The 19,910-nt window shown below is 44.1% G+C and overlaps 1 protein-coding gene across 10 annotated transcripts in view; it reads right to left on the reverse strand.

Annotated features, from left to right (window-relative positions):
• MBNL2 (muscleblind like splicing regulator 2) overlaps nt 1–19,910 on the reverse strand; it is a 164,285-nt gene that overhangs the window by 48,462 nt on the left and 95,913 nt on the right. For all 10 annotated transcript variants that reach the window (XM_070471493.1, XM_070471495.1, XM_020905400.2 and 7 more), the window contains exon 3: nt 6,898–7,062. In XM_070471493.1, the coding sequence (XP_070327594.1) occupies nt 6,898–7,062 (165 nt within the window). The remainder of the gene's footprint in view (nt 1–6,897; nt 7,063–19,910) is intronic.

A 19,910-nucleotide genomic window follows, 5' to 3' on the forward strand; every position in this document is an offset into this window, starting at 1 on the left:
ACAAAAAAGACCAGTGATTCAAAGAACCAGCTAGATCAGAAATGCCTGGGGGGAATTTCATAGATAGAGATATCACAAGTTCTGACTTAACAGATCTGGGTTGAGGGGGGGGTCTTGAAATCTGCATTAAAAATTTCATTACATGATTTGATGTGCGGCCCAGTTTGAGGACCACTGTCATAAATGAGTGAAAATAAATATTAAGAAAACCTAGTACTAGTTCTGTAATTAACTCAAAGACTAATGATCAAAATAAACATTAAGAAAAAAGCCCTCCCCCACATCTCCATTTTTGACTTTCTATCGAATCAAATTTCCAATATCACTCCCTTGTAGATCATTTGAAGCCCGGATCAGCATGGTGACAGAAATTCATGTTGTATCTTGACTGTCTATGGGCTGTCAGAACCTCAAAACTCATTTCCCCAAACTTTTTTGGACATCAACAAATCTCTTGCAATTAGCTAAATTTTGCTTTCTCAAATATGTTACTTTTTCATCTAATTTAATGATCAAAAAGGAATGTTGCAGTTTGTTCTACTGATGCACAGCTGTAATAGAGTTCACGGAGAGTATTATTTAAAAGTAAAAACACAAATATGAGACAAAGGGAGACATTAATTCAAAATCCTGAGGTTGGCCAGTTATTCATTTTTACCCTAGGCAGGAAAGTTTTACCCTGAGCTTTTCTGCAGAAGGGAAGTAAAACTACTTAGCTTAAAGAGTTGGGCTGAGCAAGATGTTATTTCTCTCTTACTTCCCATAGTTGGACTTCAAAAATAGCAGCTATCATTAGTAGTGTAAAAGTTAGTATTAATAATAAGCCCCACCCCAAAACTATCCATTGGTTCTATAATAGGAATGTAATTAGCATAGAAATATAACAATAGAGGTATAAAATATTATTAAGTGAAGGCACACATTGTCTCTATTTTGAATATAGACTGGGAAAGTATATGTTTTCTTTCATGTGAAAGTTAAAAGTTCATAGACTTTATGAAGATAGATTCAATGAAATATTTTCTCATCAAGAGTGTTTTTCATTGAAGTTGAAAAGTAAAAAAAAAATAGTTATAGTGCTTTTCAGAGATGGGCACTATGTTATTATTGTTGTTGTTATTATTAGTGACAGTAATACCTTACATCTGTGAAAGGTTGGGCTGTTCTCAAAAGCGTCTGCACACACCGTGTCTGCTTTAATCTTCTCAACACCTGCGAGAAGCGAGCCTGGCAGCGAGAACTGCACAGTCTTACAGGTGAAAGCAATTTAGACCAGAGGCTGCATGGATTACCCAAGGTCAGTGCTGCCAAGGTGGACTCAAGGCAAAGCGCCCCGGACTCCTGGCTCCCAGTCAGGGGCTGTTCTGACTCCTCTGCCCTTACTAGATTTTGTTGGTAATTTCATCAAACAGAAGAAGGGGGAAAAAGAAAAAAACAAACCACCACGAGCTGTCCTTAAGACATAAGCGTACAGAGTGAGCCTTGCTGGGGAGCCACGTCCCACGGTCAGCCCAGGGCCTCCTGCAGACAGGAGGCTGGAGCTGCTCTGAACAGCCGGCTGCCTGGGAAAGTGGGTCTCAGATGCTGGATTCGAGCAAAAGTCTCGAGGTAGAGTGGAGGCTGATGTCCGGGTTCGGGTCTGAGTTGGTAGCTAGTAAGGCAGCATCTTCAGGGCACTCTTGGGAGCCCACCCGCCAGGGCCGGGAGAGCTGGCCCCGTGGTTCCTGGAGGGGGGCTGTTGCCAGGTGGTCTGAGATCCATTAGGTCCTTGTCCTCTCCCAGCACCAGCTGCAGCGAGGCCCGAGGACAAGAGATGAAGGAAGTCTTCCAGAAGAAAATCACGTCCGAAGTGCAGGTCTTGCCATCTTCCCTCTGGACTTCACCCCGAGAGCCTGTGTTTCTCTCCCTGGCTTCTCACTCTCCACTCTTCTTTCTCTGTAACTTACAGTAGTAGATGTGGCCTCAGAGATCACACACACACACACACACACGCACACGCACTTGGATATTTTGTAGTGGCTTGAAAGGATCAGGGCTGGGGAGGACTGACTAAGAGGACTGACACAGCTCATGGCTCTAAAATGTGGTCGATCGCCTTTTTAAAACAAGAACATGAGAGCTCATGCATTTAGAAAGCTCTGACTTCAAAGGATAGGTATTTGGTACTTAAACAGAAAGGCCTAAAACATGGCATCTCTTAAGCTTCTCCCTTTACTCCCAGAGGCATCTCTGGAGGGCAGGATGCTCAGTGCAAGATCTTGCCACTAAGGACTGGATTGCACAGGCTCTTAATCTCTGTCCTACTAAAGGCCACCCACTTGCCACTTTATTGTGAGTGTACATGTGATGTTTGTGTGGGAGTCGAGGGGTGGCGCCGTACGGAAAGGAGAGGAAGAACTGCTGTCATACCCCATTAGGAACTGGAGAAGGAAAAACTGCTCGGAGGAAAGGTGAATGCGACTTTGCAGACATAATGAATTTGAGACAGAAGAGTTGTAAGAGGAAAGAATAGTTTGCATTGTCATTCATTCAATAAATATTCATTGCTGGTACAGACATGGTGCCAGAACACGGTGTCTCCATTTATTGAACTTAAACCCTAATGGGGAAGAACAAAGAAAGAAAATTTTATGGATAAGCAGAAATGAAGAGGCCTCATTTCTGAGATGGACAGAAGATAGAGGCTAGAGATAGAGATTGGCAGTGGGTTGCAGCCAATAGAGTTGGAGTCCTTATGAATATGATGATGTTAAAATGTGAAGATTAGTAGGAAGCTTCCAGCAAAAGTAAAGGCCTTTAAGCAAACAGGAACTCTGTGTGTTCAGAGAGCTGAAAGTGTGGTTTGGTCTCAGTGGACACAAGAAGAGTGGCCTCTGATGAGGTGAGCTGGGTAGGGACTTGACCGCAGATGACACTGTCCATAAAATCAAGGTTACACATTTAGACTTTGTCTCCAGTGAAACGGGAAAGCATTGAAGGGTTTTAAGTAAGGGAGTGACGTTATACCATTTATGTGTTTAAAAGATTCCCCTGGTTGCTGTGCACACTGGAATAAAGCAAGAGTTGTGACTCAGCGGTAAAGAATCCACCTGCAATGCAGGAGACACGGGTTCGATCCCTGGGTTGGGAAGATCCCCTGGAGAAGGAAATGGCAACCTACTCCAGTATTCTGGCCTGGGAAATCCCATGGACAGAGGAGCCAGGTGGGCTACAGTCCATGGGATTGCAAAGAGCTGGACACGACTGAGCGACTGAACAAACACCACAAGGAGGGTAAAGCCTATAAAGTATTTTGAAAGAAAGGTTGATGGCAGCAAAGATGAGGGTGCTGGCAGAAGGAGAAGTAGGTGGGCTTGAGGGCATATGATAGGACTTGCTGATGAACTGGATGTGAGAGAACCTGTTTGGTTTTGGTTTGAAACTGCTGGCTACACCACTTACTGAGATAAGAAGGTAGTAGAATGAAAAATTGGTCTTAAGCATGTCAAGTTCCTGTGAAAAATCTGAAGGGGAGTCCAGTAGGAGGTTGGGTAGCTAAACCTGGAGCTCAGAGGAGACGTCTGGATTGGGAACATGCCTTTGGTAGTTCTCAGCCTGGAGAAGACCCACAGTCACAGGAATTGATGAGACCATGAAGGAGCAGGTAAGTGATAGAGGTGGCCAGCACTGGGAACTTCAGTGTATAGCAGCCTCAATATAGAATAGAGGAAAATGAAAGTCGCCCAGTCGTGTCTGACTCTTTGAGACCCCATGAGGATAGTTCACGGAATTCTCCAGGCCAGAATACTGGAGTGGGTAGCCTTTCCCTTCTCCAGGGGATCTTCCCAACCCAGGGATAGAACCCAGGTCTCCCGCATTGCGAGCGGATTCTTTACCAGCTGAGCCACAAGAGAAGCCCAAGAATACTGCAGTGGGTAGCCTATCCCTTCTCCAGCAGATCTTCCTGACTCCGGAAATCAAACCGGGGTCTCCTGCGTTGCAGGCAGATTCTTTACCAACTGAGCTATCAGGGAAGCCCGAATAGAACAGAGGAAAAGAACGGGCAAAGGAGACAGTGAAGGAAGGCGTGATCAGAGAGGAAGGGGTGCGTCCCAGAGAGGAATGGGTGCTCTGCAAAGGAGATGGGTCACATGCTACTAAGGAGAGACTGATTGCCTGTTACCAAGAGGTCGAAAGAACAATGAAAGCGTCAGTGACTACCTTTTTATGTTTAGCAATATGGAGGTCACTGGTGAGAGATTTCAGCAGATGAGAGATTTCAGGGCAGATGGAAGATAAAGGGTGTGAAAAAACCATCCAGAGCTCTTTAGAGAAGCTTACCCTAGAAGGAAACCTAAAAATAGAGTGGCACTTGTGACTCTGTTTAGCAATTTCTTTGTCTTGAGCAATTTTTGCATGTATTAGTTTCCCAAGGCTGGTCTAACAGATTCCCACCAACCTGGTGGCTTACACAACACGCATTTATTCTTTCAGAATTCTGGAGGCCGTAAGTCTGAAACCAGTTGCACTGGGACAAAATCAAGGTTCTGGCAAGACTGTGTTCCCTCTGGAGGCTCCAGGGAAGAGGAGTCAGTCCCTTGACTCTTCCGGCTTCTGGTGGCTGCTGGCGTTCCTTGGTTTGTGGCTCCATCACTCCAGTCTTGGCCTCCATGAGCACATTGCTTTTCTCCTCTTCTGTGTGTGAGTTAACTCTCCCTCTGCCTCTCTTATAAGGATGCCTGTGATTGCATTTAATCCTGGAGAATGTCCCCACCTCAAGACGCCCAGCTCAACCACATCAGCAAAGACACTATTTCCTTGGAAGTTTCCAGGACCTATTCTACTGTCACTAATTCATTCCTGTGACTCTGAAATTACTTGTTTGTAGACTCAATGACTTTTAAGCTTATTACATTTTTGCGTCCTAATTTTTCTTGTGATTTAAAAACCTCTCTTAAAATATTTAAACGCAATACTTCTTTCTCACAGAGTAATCGTGATTATTGTCCTCTAATTAATATATGAGACAGTATGGAAACATAACTTTCAAAGAAAATTCAATTAACAGTTTAGAACAGGGATGGAATTCCTTATTAACAGGCCATTATGGAGTACCAGGGTCAATCCTTACAGATTCTAAATAAATAAGAAGTGAATGATTAAAATGAGTGAGATATAATGCACTGCTACTGTGTTGACCTAGGTGGTTCTCAATTTATTCCCATAGACATTATTTAATATGTATAACTAAATTATTTTAGCATTTGGGTAATTTAATAAAATAATTTATATGTGTGTATCAACAAAGAAACCATAAAATATACTTGTGAGTGGTTTTAAATAGATCCACTTAAATGCCTATGTGTATGCTCAGTTGCTTAGTTGTGTCTGACTCTTTGCAACCCCCCTGGACTGTAGCCCGCCAGGTTCCTCTGTCCATGGGCTTTCTCCAGGCAAGAATATAGGAGTAGGTTCCCATTTTCTTCTCCATGGGATCTTCCCAACCCAGGGATGGAACCAGCATCTCCTGCATCGGCAGAGAGATTCTTTACTGCTGGGCCACCAGGAAAGCCCTAAGATGTTCTTATTCGGGATTTCCTCTAACCAGCCTTTCCTGACTCATCTGAAATCTAGTTCCCTGGGCCTGAACCTTGTTTTGCCTTTCCCCTGAGTCTGTCTACCCCTCCAGGACTGTAGCTTATTTATCTGAGGGTCCTTCACACCTGCACCTGCACTTTTTTCACTCTGGGCAGAGCTGGTTCCTGGCTACTTGCTGCCACTCACTACTCTTGGGCAGAAACCTGGAGACAAAAAGGATTGCCAACCACCTACCCAGCTCCTCTCCTCTCTTCCTGGACCGCCCCCACCTTCCTGTCTCATCTCACAGATACACAATAAGAAAACACAACTCCCTGGTAGCTATCCTTTTTGCATTTAGCAGCTTTCAGTAACAATAGAATTTTCATACAATAAAGACTGATTTTTAAACAATCGTCTTTTGTGTATATACTTTTTTTTTTTAAAAAGAGCAAATTTCACTCACTTCACTGGCTTTGGTTTTTTTTTTTTTTTTATATTAGCTTGTTTTTGACAAATAATTTACAAATGTGAACGAACTTCACTAAAGGCAAAAAAAAAATTGCACTCCTTTCCCTCAGGGCCTCATTCCTAAAGCAATTTCCAGACCTTTAAGGAAATACTTTCAAACACTGTGAAATCAGGGAGAAAATATTACACAATACATATTTATAGACTGAACTCCCTTGGCATTTAATCTTGCAGTCCTCACCACGGCTGCCACACCTTCTGCAGGCCTCTGAGATATTAGGTGTGGGTGGCTGAGGCATCCTGGTTCAGGCTTCTTTCAGGCCCAGGGTGGAGGGGGGAGCAGACAGCAGAAAGCACCCTGGTCAAGATGTCTGAGGTCTAGGGCCAGCTCCACAACTGATTAACTGCAGGACATTGGGTAAATCCATTAACTTCTCTGGTTTCATTTTTCCCCTTCCTTAAAATGACACCATTGAAACGAAATAATCTGTTGCCTTGCTAAACATGTTTTAGGCATCAAAAGCGCCTCTTTGCATAGATCATCGATTCATACTCTCAATGGAGAACTATTTTCCTTCTAAGATAGCTCAAATATGGAGGTGATTGGTGAGAAAGAGCTGGAGCGACACAGATTTTTCCGGGTATCGATTAGAAATTGCCTTTGCCTACGGTTTCCTCATGCATTTTTTTCCCATTTGGATAATCTAAAAAACCCTCTTTTCAGCATCTATTTAGCTTCAAAGCTATTTGCTTTAAATGTAGCCAAAGAGACAAAGTAGACAAGAGGCCATTTTAGGTCAATGGTTGGTACATTGCCCGTACGGACACTTTCATCAGTAAGCCCATCCTCGTTAGCTTCGGTGTACTCACCACGGGATGGAGCGGGGTTCCTGGAAACATAAATTGCATCTGCTGGGCAAGCATGGCTGCTGCAGTTTTTTGCTGGATCAAATTGTTCCTCCCATTAATTTCTAGTTGAGTTTTTAAATGTGTGGGAGGGTGAAGATACTTGCAATTCTCTCTTGAACAACGGCCCTGGGGGAGAAAAAAAGAGTCAGTTTTAGCACGGTTAGTAGCTTTCAACTCGTTGTCAACCATTTCACAATCACTTCATCTATGCGAAGGTGTGTATCTATGTGTGTGCGAGCACAGATGTGTTGGAACATACATCAGAGTTGGAACACACAGGAGTGGATCAGGCATTAGCCGATCGTCAACCTTGCTCAAACCTGTTGAACAGAGAAGCTTCCTGAGATGTTACTGTTGTTTTGAATGGATTCTAACTCTGACAAAAGACCCTAAGGAAACGTGACTGGAGAGAGTCAAGTCAGACCCTTCTAGGCAGTGTGGAGGGTGATCAGAGGAGCACATTTATTGTGACTTATCAAAAGGAAGCTTTGAACTTGCTAAATGTGCATGCTGGCATGATGACAATATGTGAATAATTATGTGCCACATTTATGCTGTGGGGGTAGTAATCAGCACTATCTGATTACTTGAAATGTGTGCTCCAGGTTGGCTGAAGACATCCCTGATTTGAGTGATGGAAGGAGTATTAGTCTAGGAGTGGACATTTCTTAACTGATGCACAGGTGAACTCAGATGATCACCTGCAACAGATCAGCTTGCTACATGAATGCTGCTGCCCGTGTCCCTGCCCAGCTCCCGTGACAGTTACATAACATTTAATGTCATGTTTTAACATAGTGAAGTGTGTACAATGAAAGTAACGTTGTGATGTTAAAGTTGGCAAAGTGAAAAATAAAATTAATTAGGTGACAGGTGTGCCTAAAGCCGGTCTTTGAAGAGTGACTGCAAATGGTAATTAACGTTTATACTGAATTCCCACCTTTTCCAAACTACCGACTGAATCATGTTGATGCGTGAATGATGCAATTTCTGGAGAAAGAATAATGAACTGTGTTAACCAGTATGAGAATTGTCATTCCTTGAAGAATTAGTCTATTAGCAACCAAGAAAAGAGAATATGAGTTTGTTTACCAGATATAAAAGTAATTTTAAAAAGCAAGCTGGGTGGATCTGGAGAAACAAATTTGTTTATAGTCATCCTAATTCTAAACATCTGGAGTTCTCCCTCTGCCTCCCGCTTGTTTTAGCTGTGCGTTTGGCAGCGCGGGTTCCTTCCCAAGTGTGAACCTCCCAGCGCTGCCGTGGAGAAGGGCAGACAGAGATCCTGGTCTAGTCCTGGTGGTCTGAGCTCATCAGCCTGTGCTGTCCTGAGGCCCTAGAGTTCGTAGCATGAGAAACTGTGCCACCCTCTGCAGGGAGGACACTGAGGCAGGCACTGGGACACCAGAAGGAATAGGTCACATTTCTGCTAAAGTAATTCTATACCCATGGGCAAGGTTGGCGTGTCTCCTTAGGCTCAAGTTCATATTGTGGATGCTTCATCGGCTTCCTAATGTATGCAACAGACACACTTTTTTGTTTGTTTTGGCTGTGCCGGGTTGCAGCTCATAGGCTTAGTTACCCCTGGGGCAAGGGAGAATCTCAGTTACCAGACTAGGGATTGAACCCATGTCCTGTGCATTGGAAGGTAGATTCTTATCCACTGGACCACCAGGGAAGTTTCTGAAATAGACAACTTGGGTCCAGTATTGGAAGGTCTAATGTAAAAATACAGGCAAACTGGACCCACAACTTAAAATAATCCGAATCAAAGCAGTCTTGGCATCTCTCCATCTACCTCTCTCCACAGAATTTTAAGATGAAGATTTAATCATAACTCTGCTCTGCTCATTGTTTTATGATGTCCTGGGGTCCCTCCAGCCCTGCCAATTTGCCTCAGGCATCTCTTATTTTATTTCTCTTTCTGTCCTCCCCTGACAATGGCCTTAGTCTCAGGGTTTGCTACAATCAAATCTCCAAGAACACCTTCAGATTAGGCCAGCTCCATCAACAGAGGTGTGTGACCAGCCTTTGGATTGGCTGCCTTGTGTCAGGTATCCAAATACATTCACACCATCTATGGCGGGAGGTGGTCATGGGATATAGGCCGTAGCCACAGCCCATTAGTAGGGGTGGGGGAAAACTAAACAGAGTGACGTTTCTTGTACATAGTGTAAGTCGCCCCCAGACAACCTCAATTCAAACTCTCTTTAAACACAGTCAGTTCACTAGGGAGACGACACCCAGAAAGGTTCAGGAATACAAGATGTACATATGGGTTTGCATGCCTAAACATACAATGGGCTTCATGAGGGGATTTGGGAAAGCAGAATTCCATAGAACAGTTAGAATTCGTGAAACATTCTGACGTCTACCAGTCTGGCTATTTTATTTTGCTAGTTCATATAATAGTCGATTTGATCACAGTCTAATAATGTAAGGGGCTTCCCCGATGGCTTAGCGGTAAAGAATCCACCTTCAATGCAGGAGACATGCAGGAGATGTGGGTTTGATCCCTGGGATGGAAAGATCCCCTGGAGAAGGAAATGGCAACCCACTCCAGTGTTCTTGCCTGGGAAATCCCACGGAGAGAGGAGCCTGGAGGGCTACAGTCCATGGGGTTGCAAAGAGCTGGCCATGATTTAGCGACTAAACAACCACATCACTTCTAATGTAATGCTTTGCAGTTGCAGGCAAAAATTTTGATTAGCCTGGAAAAGCACTATTTTCTTGTAAATGCTCTTATCTCTTGATACAACTGGGACTCTTAAGGAACTGTATAAACTATTTCCAGGGAATGGAACATGATTTACAACACTGAATTAGTAATTTATTGATGGAACCTTCTTTTCCACGAGAATTAATACAATTTCCTACTGTTCTTACTTATACACTTGGAGTGAGGAATATTACTGATTACCCACGTGCCAGACAGTTTATACAGGGTTATCTCATTTTCTCCTTATAATAGCTGTAATGATCACTATGTTACAAAATAGCTAATGGGCTCAGAAAGATCAAGAAACTTTCCAAGGGTAGTATAATTAGTGGGTGGTAGGGCCGGATTCTAAATCGACATTTACCTGACTCAGTTACATCACAAAGTCAACCTATTTATTAGCAATAGGTAACAGCCAGGGAGGGTAAAAATCTAGCATTATCCTTTGCAGAATGAGAGGCTACTTAACACGATTTAAAATACAATAGAATATATAGGAAGATTTGGGAGTGGAAAAAGCTGATTTGCCTGGCTCTGTCCATTGGAAGGGGACGAGAGGAGTGGTTAAGCCCCCAGGCTCGGAAGGCAGAAGCCTGGGCACATAAGTTGGCTCTGCTTTTTGCTACCTTTGCAACTTTGAGCAAGTTACTTGAACTTCTTGTGTATCATGTTTTCATCTGTACAATGAAAATAATTACCGTATTTTCCTCTAAGGGCTGTTGTAGGATTAGATGAGTTATTAATAGTACAGCTACAAGGTGCTGAGAAATGCTTGTCAGGTAGTAAGCACTGAGGAAGTGTTGTCAGTATCACCAAAGAAAGAAAAAACACTTGTCTATCATTTTCTTTAAGTCGCTGGTGGCTCAGAAGGTAAACAATCTGCCTGCAATGCTAGAGACCTGGGTTTGATCCCTGGGTGGGGAAGATCCCCTGGAGAAGGGAATGGCAACCCACTCCAGTATTCTTGCCTGGAGAATTCCATGGACAGAGAAGCCTGGCAGGCTACAGTTCATAGGGTCGCAAAGAGTAGGACACAACTGAGTGACTAACACTTTTTCACGTCTTTACATTAAGTGCGAAACTACTTTAGTTATATTTTGATTGGCGTTTTGGTTCTTCTATAGACTAACTTTTCATTTGAAAACATGATAAAGGTTACTTAATTATACTTATTTAAGTATCTTATATTTACGATATCCAATTCTACAGGATATTTCTGCAAGAACCCATATTTGAAGAGAGGACCCTGAATAAGAGTTTGATCTAATATTAACATCAATATTTTGAAGGGTATCATAGCATGGATGTCTGAGGCATACAAATTCAAGATTAGGAAAACCAGGCAGCAAGATTTTAGTAAGGGATCCTACAGGACTCTGTCAGTCCTAAAGGAAAAGCTGCAGTCAAAATATAACAAGCTATTTGACACAGTAAACAACTTGTAAGAAGTTTTTGTTAAGGAGTAAGATTTGTCAGGATACGCATCATCGCACAAAAACTGCTGATTATCAAAGCAAGTTGTCATACCCGAGTGCGAGAGGGGGCAGTGAGCAGCAATGTAAAGCATCTCTGTATATCACTGTGAAACAAAACAAAACTGTCAAAAATAGTGTCTCTCAATGTTGGTCCAAGAAATGAAGATGAAAAATGTCTTGAAAAAGTCTTCCTGTGACTGCCAGGATTGTTTCTTGTTTTAACTCTTCCTCTCCTGGTTAAACACCGTTTGCGGAGAGATAAGAGAGGTAAGACCCAGTCCCTGTAGACGAGGACGGGCGCAGCTCCTGTGGGATGGAGTAGGAGAGTGCCATCCCAGATTCCTTGTGAAGAACCTTCTAGAACTGGAAAACAGGAGCCCTGGAGGAGTCCAGGCCGATGGCCCCACGTCAGGGTCTAATGTGGAGATGGTAACCCCAGAGGACTCCACTCGTTCCAGGTGGGACCCACCAACTATAGAAACCACAGGTGGTCTGGAATCACATTCACGTTTGTTCGTGGTATATTTTCAGGCTAGGGTCTCATTCCTTCCTTCATTCTACAAATATTTATTGCTCTGTGTCAGGCACTGAGCGAAGGGCTAGTTAATTAAAAGATGAGAAAAACATAGGATCTGCTGCCTCCCCTCCGGAAGCCTGCAATCCAGTGGTGAAGACAGATATTGGCTAAACAGCGACACAGACAAATGTTTAATTACAAATTATGGACCAGGTTCTGGAGTAGGCTGAGAGAAGATGGAGGAGAGTGTTAGAATGAAGACAGTGGCAGAACCTTCATGAAGTTTCTCAAGGCCGTATCACAGAAGGGGGTGTGGGCTGCAGTGGAGAGGATGTTAAGAGAAAAAACAGGAAGAAGTCGACTAGAACCAGATAACAACGAACTCTGGGAGTCAAGTTAAGGGCTATGAACTTGATTGCCACTGAAATTTTGAAACAGGAGGAGAGCCAGATCAGATTTACGTTTTATGCTATGTATAAAATCCTGGGCTTCTCTGGTGGCTCAGCAGTAAGGAATTTGCCTGCCAATCAAGGCAGGAGATGCAGGTTCGATCCCTGGGTCGGGAAGATCCCCTAGAGAAGGAAATGGCAACCCATTCCAGTATTCTTGCCTGGGAAATCCCATGGACAGAGGAGCCTGGAGGGATATGGGGTCACAAAAGAGTCAGATACGACTTAGCAACTAAACAACAACAGCAACAATAAAATCTTATCCTGATTATTAGATTTCTATATCTAATATAATGGTTTACATTGTTTGGAATCCCTTATTTAAAAACAATAACAGAATTTGGACATAGTTTACATAGGATTTTTGTACACTTCATTCTACCTCCAAAAATACTCTCTACTCCAGGAAAATTTAGTTTAGGGAGAATGGCTAGAAGCAAATAAGAATTTCAAGCTGAATTAAGTTTATTAAAATAAGCAACCATGAAAGATTCTAACACAGAATACCCATGTTGATTCTCAACAGGACGAGGAAAAATGTTAAATAACTATAACATGTACTTGGCAGAACAACAGATCTGAGCTCTCAGAATTACACGGTCATTATATGACACGATGTGGGAGAGAATAAATGCGGCTTTGGCTGAGAAAAGATTTCAGAATCAGGTTGGTGCGAGAAAGAAAAAGCATAATTGGAAAAGGGGGTTTTCTAATTGCTTATTTAAAAACAAGTTTCAGAATCTTTTCCTCGTATGCTCTTAATTGAAAAAGTCAGTTAAAATATGGAAGCAAGAAAGAAAACAGATTAATTAGGAGATTGTTACAGGGATTAACAGTAGGAGTTTTGCCCATAGAGATTGCTAACAGAAAACTATATCCCATTAGTTTTCCATGGGAAAAGCAATGGATTTTATATGATCTACAATTCACACTGACAATAGGCCCCCACTGTATCACTCAGGATAATTTGAAATTGTTTCTTAGTGTGAGCCATGCTGTTGATCAGCAGACTCTAAAAGGGCCCCTTTGGGAGATAATGCGAGTTGAGGGCCAGGGTCTCAGCCTGATCCACTGAATTTCACCTTTTCCAGTTGAGTTTTGGCTGCTCACAGCTTCCAGCACGTGATGGTGTTTTCAAGGGCCCCGGCCAGGCTGTGGAGGGAAAATCTGACGCGAAGATTGGGGGTTCCCTGGTGGCTCAGGCAGTAAAGCATCTGCCTGCAGTGCGGGAGACCCAGGTTCGATCCCCGGGTTGGGAAGAAGCCCTAGAGAAGCAAATGGCAACCCCCTCCAGTACTCTTGCCTGAAAAACTCCATGGACGGAGGAGCCTGGTAGGCTACGGTCCACGGGGTTACAAAGAGTCAGGCACGACTGAGCCACTTCACTTCAAGATTGGCGGCAGATGGCGCGCGCTCCCAAAGTGGCCTGCGGGGACAATCGGAGCTCCAGGGGCCTGCTTGGGATCCCGTGGAAGCCAGGGAAGAACCTCTCAGATTCCCTCACCTTCCACAGGAGGGAAACCAGTTTAGCGAAATCCTGAGGCGGCGGCAGATCCTCTTGTCTTGGAGCCACGTTCCTGAAGCCGGCTCTGTCTTGGGCTGGTTCCTGGAGAAGCAGTCTGCACCAGGGGTGAAGGGAACAGACCCCGGGCCTGAAGTTTTTGTGTGCTCAGTCGCTCAGTCATGTCCGACTCTTTGCGACCCCTTGGACTGTAGCCTGCCAGGCTCCTCTGTCCATGGGATTCTCCGGGCAAGAACACTGGAGTGGGTTGCCATGCCCTCCTCCAGGGGATCTTCCCAACCCAGGGATCGAACCTGGATCTCCTGCAGTAGCGGGCAAATCCTTTACCACTAAGCCACCTGCGAAATATTGGACCTGGACTATGTGAGCTCAAAATCCAGCTCTGCTGTTCTTTCCACGGGACCCTGTGGTCTCCATTACATCTGTAAAATGGGGATGACAGTAGCTCCCACTTCCTAGACTTGGGTAAAGATGAACATTTAATGTACAGTGTCTGAACAGTTCCGAGCACATAGTAAGCCCTCTGTTAAGTTTTTATTATCATCCTCCACCTCATTATTACTAACACCTTCTCTGCAAGAGCAGACGAAATACCTGGTATTAAAAAATAACCTTTCTGATACTAGTTCAGTCTCTCTATCATGGTGCTTCCCTCTGGCCTGTCTACCAAGCTATTTAACACTTTTATTATTCTTATTCTCACAATTAGTGCCAATTCTTCTTCTTCTCTCTCTCTTTAGAAGAACCTCAGATCTGATTTTCTATAATATCTTTCCTGCTGAAACTTGTCAGGGCTGATTAACACGGCATGACTAATCTAGTTTAAAGCGGCTATGCATCATAGTGGGAAAATCCGCAGTTCTGGTTGTGGCTTCATCCCAAGATGGTTAAACTGAATTTTACACACAATATATAATAGCCTGTGCCTCAGTTTTCTCATCTGTCAAATGGGGGTGTGATCATGTTCTCACATCTGAACCCCTTCCGACGTTTGTGAGAGCTTGAGAGACAGCCACAGCTGCTCTGCAAAAAACCATAATTTGCTACATGTTGTCAACTCTATATCTATTTCCCTGTGGAATGTTCCTATTCTGGTAAAAGGAGAAAGCCACATAAAGAACAGTTACAGTAAAAAGGGATACCAGAGACTTCTGTTGGCAACAGTCCCAATAAGTTCTGAGAATTGTGAGAAGTCTATATGACAGACCAGGCATGAAGTGCATCAGCAGAAGTGGTAAACTGAGTCAAAATCAATTGGAGGACTCATTAAGTATCTACAGTGTACACAGCTTGGAAGTGGAAAATTCAATCCAAGAGACCACTGCTTAGGTCCCTGTGATGTAAGCTGCTTAGCTGTGCTCAGTTGTGTCTGACTCTTTGTGACTCCCGTGGGCTGTAGCCCACCAGGCTCCTCTGTTCATGGGATTCCCAGGCAAGAATACTGGAGTGGGTTGCCATTTCCCTCTCCAGGGGATCTTTTCGACCTAGGGATTGACCCCACGTCTCCTGTATTGGCAAGCAGATTTTTTTTACTGGTGAACCACCTGGGAAACCCAAGTCGCTTAGCAGATATTTTCTCAGTGACTAAACTGGCTGGGTGTATCAGATGCTCACAGACTCAGTTTCCCTAGTTTCAAAATCTCTCAAAGCTTTTGAAAGTGAAAAAATACAAAGGCCTTGGATCGAGAAGATTTCTATAGGTTCATCATTTTTCTGGATCTAAGTCAGGAGCAAAGGTTGAGTTTAACATTTGGCCTGAACCTTCTCTTCCTTCTCCAGCACGTTTCCAGAAAGATATGGGCAAGACAAAGCGTAGGGGAATAAAATGGTTATTTACTTCGGGGCTTAATTCCTAACATTAACTACGAGACTGAAATTGCTCTGCTCTAAGGCAAGTGACAGATTACGCTTTCAGGCTTCTTGTGAATTTAAATAAACTAATTGAACTACATGAGCTCCTTGTATCATTAGCTCCAACTACATAATACAGCAAATAAAATACAAGCCACATAAGGTCATCAGAATTAGAGGAAATTATAGATTCAGGGAATGACTACAAGCAAATGATAACCAGAAGTCTCATCAAAATGAACAATTGCCCATCTCATCAATATTATGGGTGAATTTATAATAAGAACTTTCGGCTTATTAGGAATTAAGTTCAATTTATATTATAATTCATCTTTTATAGTCTATGTATGTTATACTCTTTTGGCAAATAGCATAAAATATTATACTGATTGAACGTGAAAGTCACTCCACGGTGTCTGACTCTTTGCAACCCCATGGACTTAGTCCATGAAATTCTCCAGGCCAGAATACTGAAGTGGGTAGCTTTTCCCTTCTCCAGGGGATCTTCCCAACCCAGGGATCAAACCCAGGTCTCTCACATTGCAGGCGGATTCTTTACCAGCTGAGCTATCAGGGAGGCCCTATTATTAAAGACAGATAAAAAGGGAATGTTTACAAATTTTTCCAGGGTGTGTTCCCTTTTCTCTTTTGCTTCCAAGGGATGGAGGAAACGTAGGATGTTATAAAAGAAGATTGGAGAGGCAGTCAGATGCGCAAACTAAGGAAAATCAGGGATGCTGACAGGCTGTTAGCAATGCCTTCGACTGCACAACTGTGAGTTTGTGTGCCGTTTTCTTGAATGCTAAGTCACTTCAGTCATGTCCACCTCTTTGTGATCCTATGGACTGTAGCCTGCCAGGCTCCCCTGTCCATGGGATTCTCCAGGCAAGAATACTGGAGTGGGTTGCCATTTCCTTCTCCAGGGGAATCTTTCTGACCCAGGGATTGAACCTGCATCTCCTGCACTGGCTGGCGGATTCTTTACCACTGAGCCACCAGGGAAGCTGGCGAGTTTAGGAGAGGATAAGGAGAAGCATGAATCAGGTTGTGTAGACGGATGGCACAGCTCACAGTGGGAACTGTGGTTTAGTTTGCATTTCTCCCCAGAAAACCATATGAGAGGGCACAGTGTATCATTCCACTGCCTCCCCCGGACTACGGAGCGGAGGCCGAGGGCTCTTCCCCAAGGCTGGTGCTTTCTCTTCCTTACAGGGAGCTGCAAACGCTTGGAGGCGGCCCTCTCTCGATCTGCATTTAGGGCAGCCAGTACTCCGGGAGCAGATCTGCGATTCCTTATAGTCACGCCAAGGTGACTGCCCTGTTCCTTTAAGCACTGCTGTGTGGTTAAGACCTAATTTGTAGGGACTTCCTGTGGTCCAGGGGCTAAGACTCCACGCTCCGCATACAGGGGGCTGGGTTCTATGCCTGGTCAGGGAACTAGATCCCACATGCCGCAACTAAGATCCAGCGCAGCCAAATAAATTAAGTAAATAAATAATTTTAGAAAAAGACCTAATTTGTGACCATTTAAAATAGATGAAACATAAAAATTCATTAAGTGGGGAGGAGAGGCAAAGAGGGTGAATTGTTTGTAGTTTTCCATTTCAAAGCATGCTTCAATTTTTTTCTAAAAATGAATCTGGCTGCCTGAGAAATTTAATTAATTAATCAATTAATTTATTAATGTTAAGCCTCAAGATAATTTTTTAATATATGCTTTAAAACGTACTGAGCGTGTCTCCTTCCCTTGATTCTCCAATAATGTGAAGAAGCCTTTTTCACTATTTTTCTTCTAGATTTCTATCCTTTTCTCTGCCCTTGAGCCTGGGCAGTTTAAATTTTCATACTCTTGTGTCTTAGAATTGGAAAGAGCTGTTTGTCAGTTTGATGCTGGGGCCAAGCTCGGTCTTAACTGGTAAAGATTCCCTGTCTTGTTAACTTTAAATGTTAACTGAAGATGTGCCAGGTAAGAGAAATCAGTGAGATCAAAAACAGTCCCTCCATTTTTCCAGTTATGTAAGGAAACTAATTTCCAGGCATCAGATGCTTCATTCGAAAACTATTTTATTTAGCTAGAAGATGGATGTCTTCTGAGTCACAGAGGAACATTAGTCACCGTGGATGGTGATGATGTACGAACATAATACAGAACTAGTCTAGTTACTGTTTGACTTCATAGCATCTAGTTTTCTGACATCACATTCATCCATGCGTGCATGGCCACGGCTGTGGGAGAAACAGAAGCTCTGTGAAATTGTTAATATCACAGCATTAGGATGTTTCCTGCGGGAGAGGACAGGCCTTCCTCATCTATGTCTTTTTTATTTTTGTGGACCATTTTTAAAGTCTTCATTGAATTTGTTACAATATTGCTTCTCTTTCATGTTTTGTTTTTTTGGCCACAGGCATATGGAGTCTTAAGCTCCGAAACCAGGGCTTGAACTGCACCCCCTGCATTGGAAGGCCAAGTCTTAACCACTGGCCTCCAGGGACCCTCCAGGGAAGTCCCCTGGTCTACGTGTTATACCTCTCAATACCCTCACATGGTAGGCACTCGATGCATCTTATCAGATGCCTTCTCTTGTCTTTCAGCCAGCAAATCTTATCGAGCCCCATCACCTGCCGAGCCCTGTAAATATTAAATGGGCAGTCGGAACACAGAGTGAGCAATGCCATGATGGGGGGCGGGGGGCGGGATTCAAGGTGCTGTAAACAGATTGTGGGAAACTCTGCCTACTTCAGGGGCCGGGATGACCCTAGAGGAATGGACAGATCATGTTTAGACTAAGATCTTTATCAGATTATCTAGTTGATATATGTGGAGGGAGGTAGGGGAGGGGAGTAAGGGTTGGCAATTTGGAAAATTAAAACAAGCCAGACTAACTCACAGGGACTTCCCTGCAGCTCAGTTGGTAAAGAGTCTGCCTGCAATGCAGGAGACCCAGGTTCGATCCCTGGGTGGGGAAGATCCCCTGGAAGAGGAAATGGCAACCCACTGCCGGTATTCTTGCCTGGAGAATCCCATGGAGAGAGGAGCCTGGAAGGCTACAACCACGGGGTCACAAGAGTCAGACATGACTTAGCGACTGCACCACCACCACCAGACTAACTCACAACCGCTCTGTGGGGGTCAAACTCCCGAAGGCTGATAAAGGCTTTCACACAGCACCCAAAGCAAAGAAAATGCTTAGGAAACACAGGCTATGATTTTTATTATTGTCAGTTGAAAAGTATGATCAGAAACTGGTCATTTTCCAAATAAGTGAAATCTAGCCAAAGATGCAAACTTCATTATACCCCTTCTGTTACGGCAGATTCTGTCTGACTGAAAACCATGTGGGGAATCTCCTGGAATTTGGACACAGGTAGACAATCAGCTTTAAAGGTTGGCATTGGGTGGATATACTTCTGTCTCTCTGTAAAAAGAGCCACTGTCCCAAGCCTGTTAAATGCCAGGTGTTTTCCCCACTTGTCTGGTCATTCTAGTCCCTTCCTGCAGATCCTACCAGCTCCCCTCCTGAATCTCAGGAATCAAAGAGTTAAATCTGACACAGCAGGGAGGGGGCCTCCCTGGCCCAGCTCTGGGGCATTCTGATTGGTCACTGTCCTGGGAGGTGTTTATGTTAAAATACTTTGCATATAACGCCTGATCATAAATATATTTGTGACAAGCCAGAGTAATGGACTGTTGGTGTCAAGCTGGGAAGGCATCCAGGAGGAGGCAGGAGAAGGGAGGGTTAAGGTATGGATGGAGCATTGGGAAGGAGTGGGCAGGAAAGGGAGGATGATGGGGAAAATGACCAGGAAAACAGGGCCAATCAGCTGAAGAAGCACTGGAAGGGGAGGGAAGGGCAGAGTGTCCTTTTCAGGATGCATTCATTTTTAGTAACACAGAGAAGCACATTCCTCTTCAGGCTGGTGTGGATTACCTGCTGCCTGGGGACTGACCTGCAAACTGAGCAGCCGCAGGAGGACACCCAGGATGGGGGTGGGAGGTGGGTCCAGCCCCCTGGGGGAAGGTCAGCTGAGACACATGAAAGGACGGAGGTGAGGGTCTCCTGAAGGCAGGAGCCGAGGGTCTCCGTTCCTTCATTCATTCAGCAAATGCTGCGGTGCCTCTGCTCATGGCCAGAAACGGGGATGGAACCGCACGCAGGGTGCTGAGATGTGATCCTCCCCTCCATAAAAATAGCTAAGCCTTATATAATAGTACACACATCATGTACCGGCAGTTTCTGAGTGCTTTTGGTAAATCACACTTGAACCTCCAATACAAGCGCTTAGCAGAGGAACTGTTAATAGGCTCACTTTATGGGAGAAAAGGGAGGCCCAGAGAGGTGGAAACCACATCCCAGAGTCTTGCAAGGAGTCAGTGGCAGAGTGGGCACCTGACCTAGGCCACCCTGCAATCTGTGCTGTGGCCCCTCTGAAGAGCCATTTT

The sequence above is a fragment of the Odocoileus virginianus genome, chromosome 8 (assembly GCF_023699985.2).
Source record: "Odocoileus virginianus isolate 20LAN1187 ecotype Illinois chromosome 8, Ovbor_1.2, whole genome shotgun sequence".
Lineage (NCBI taxonomy): Eukaryota > Metazoa > Chordata > Mammalia > Artiodactyla > Cervidae > Odocoileus > Odocoileus virginianus.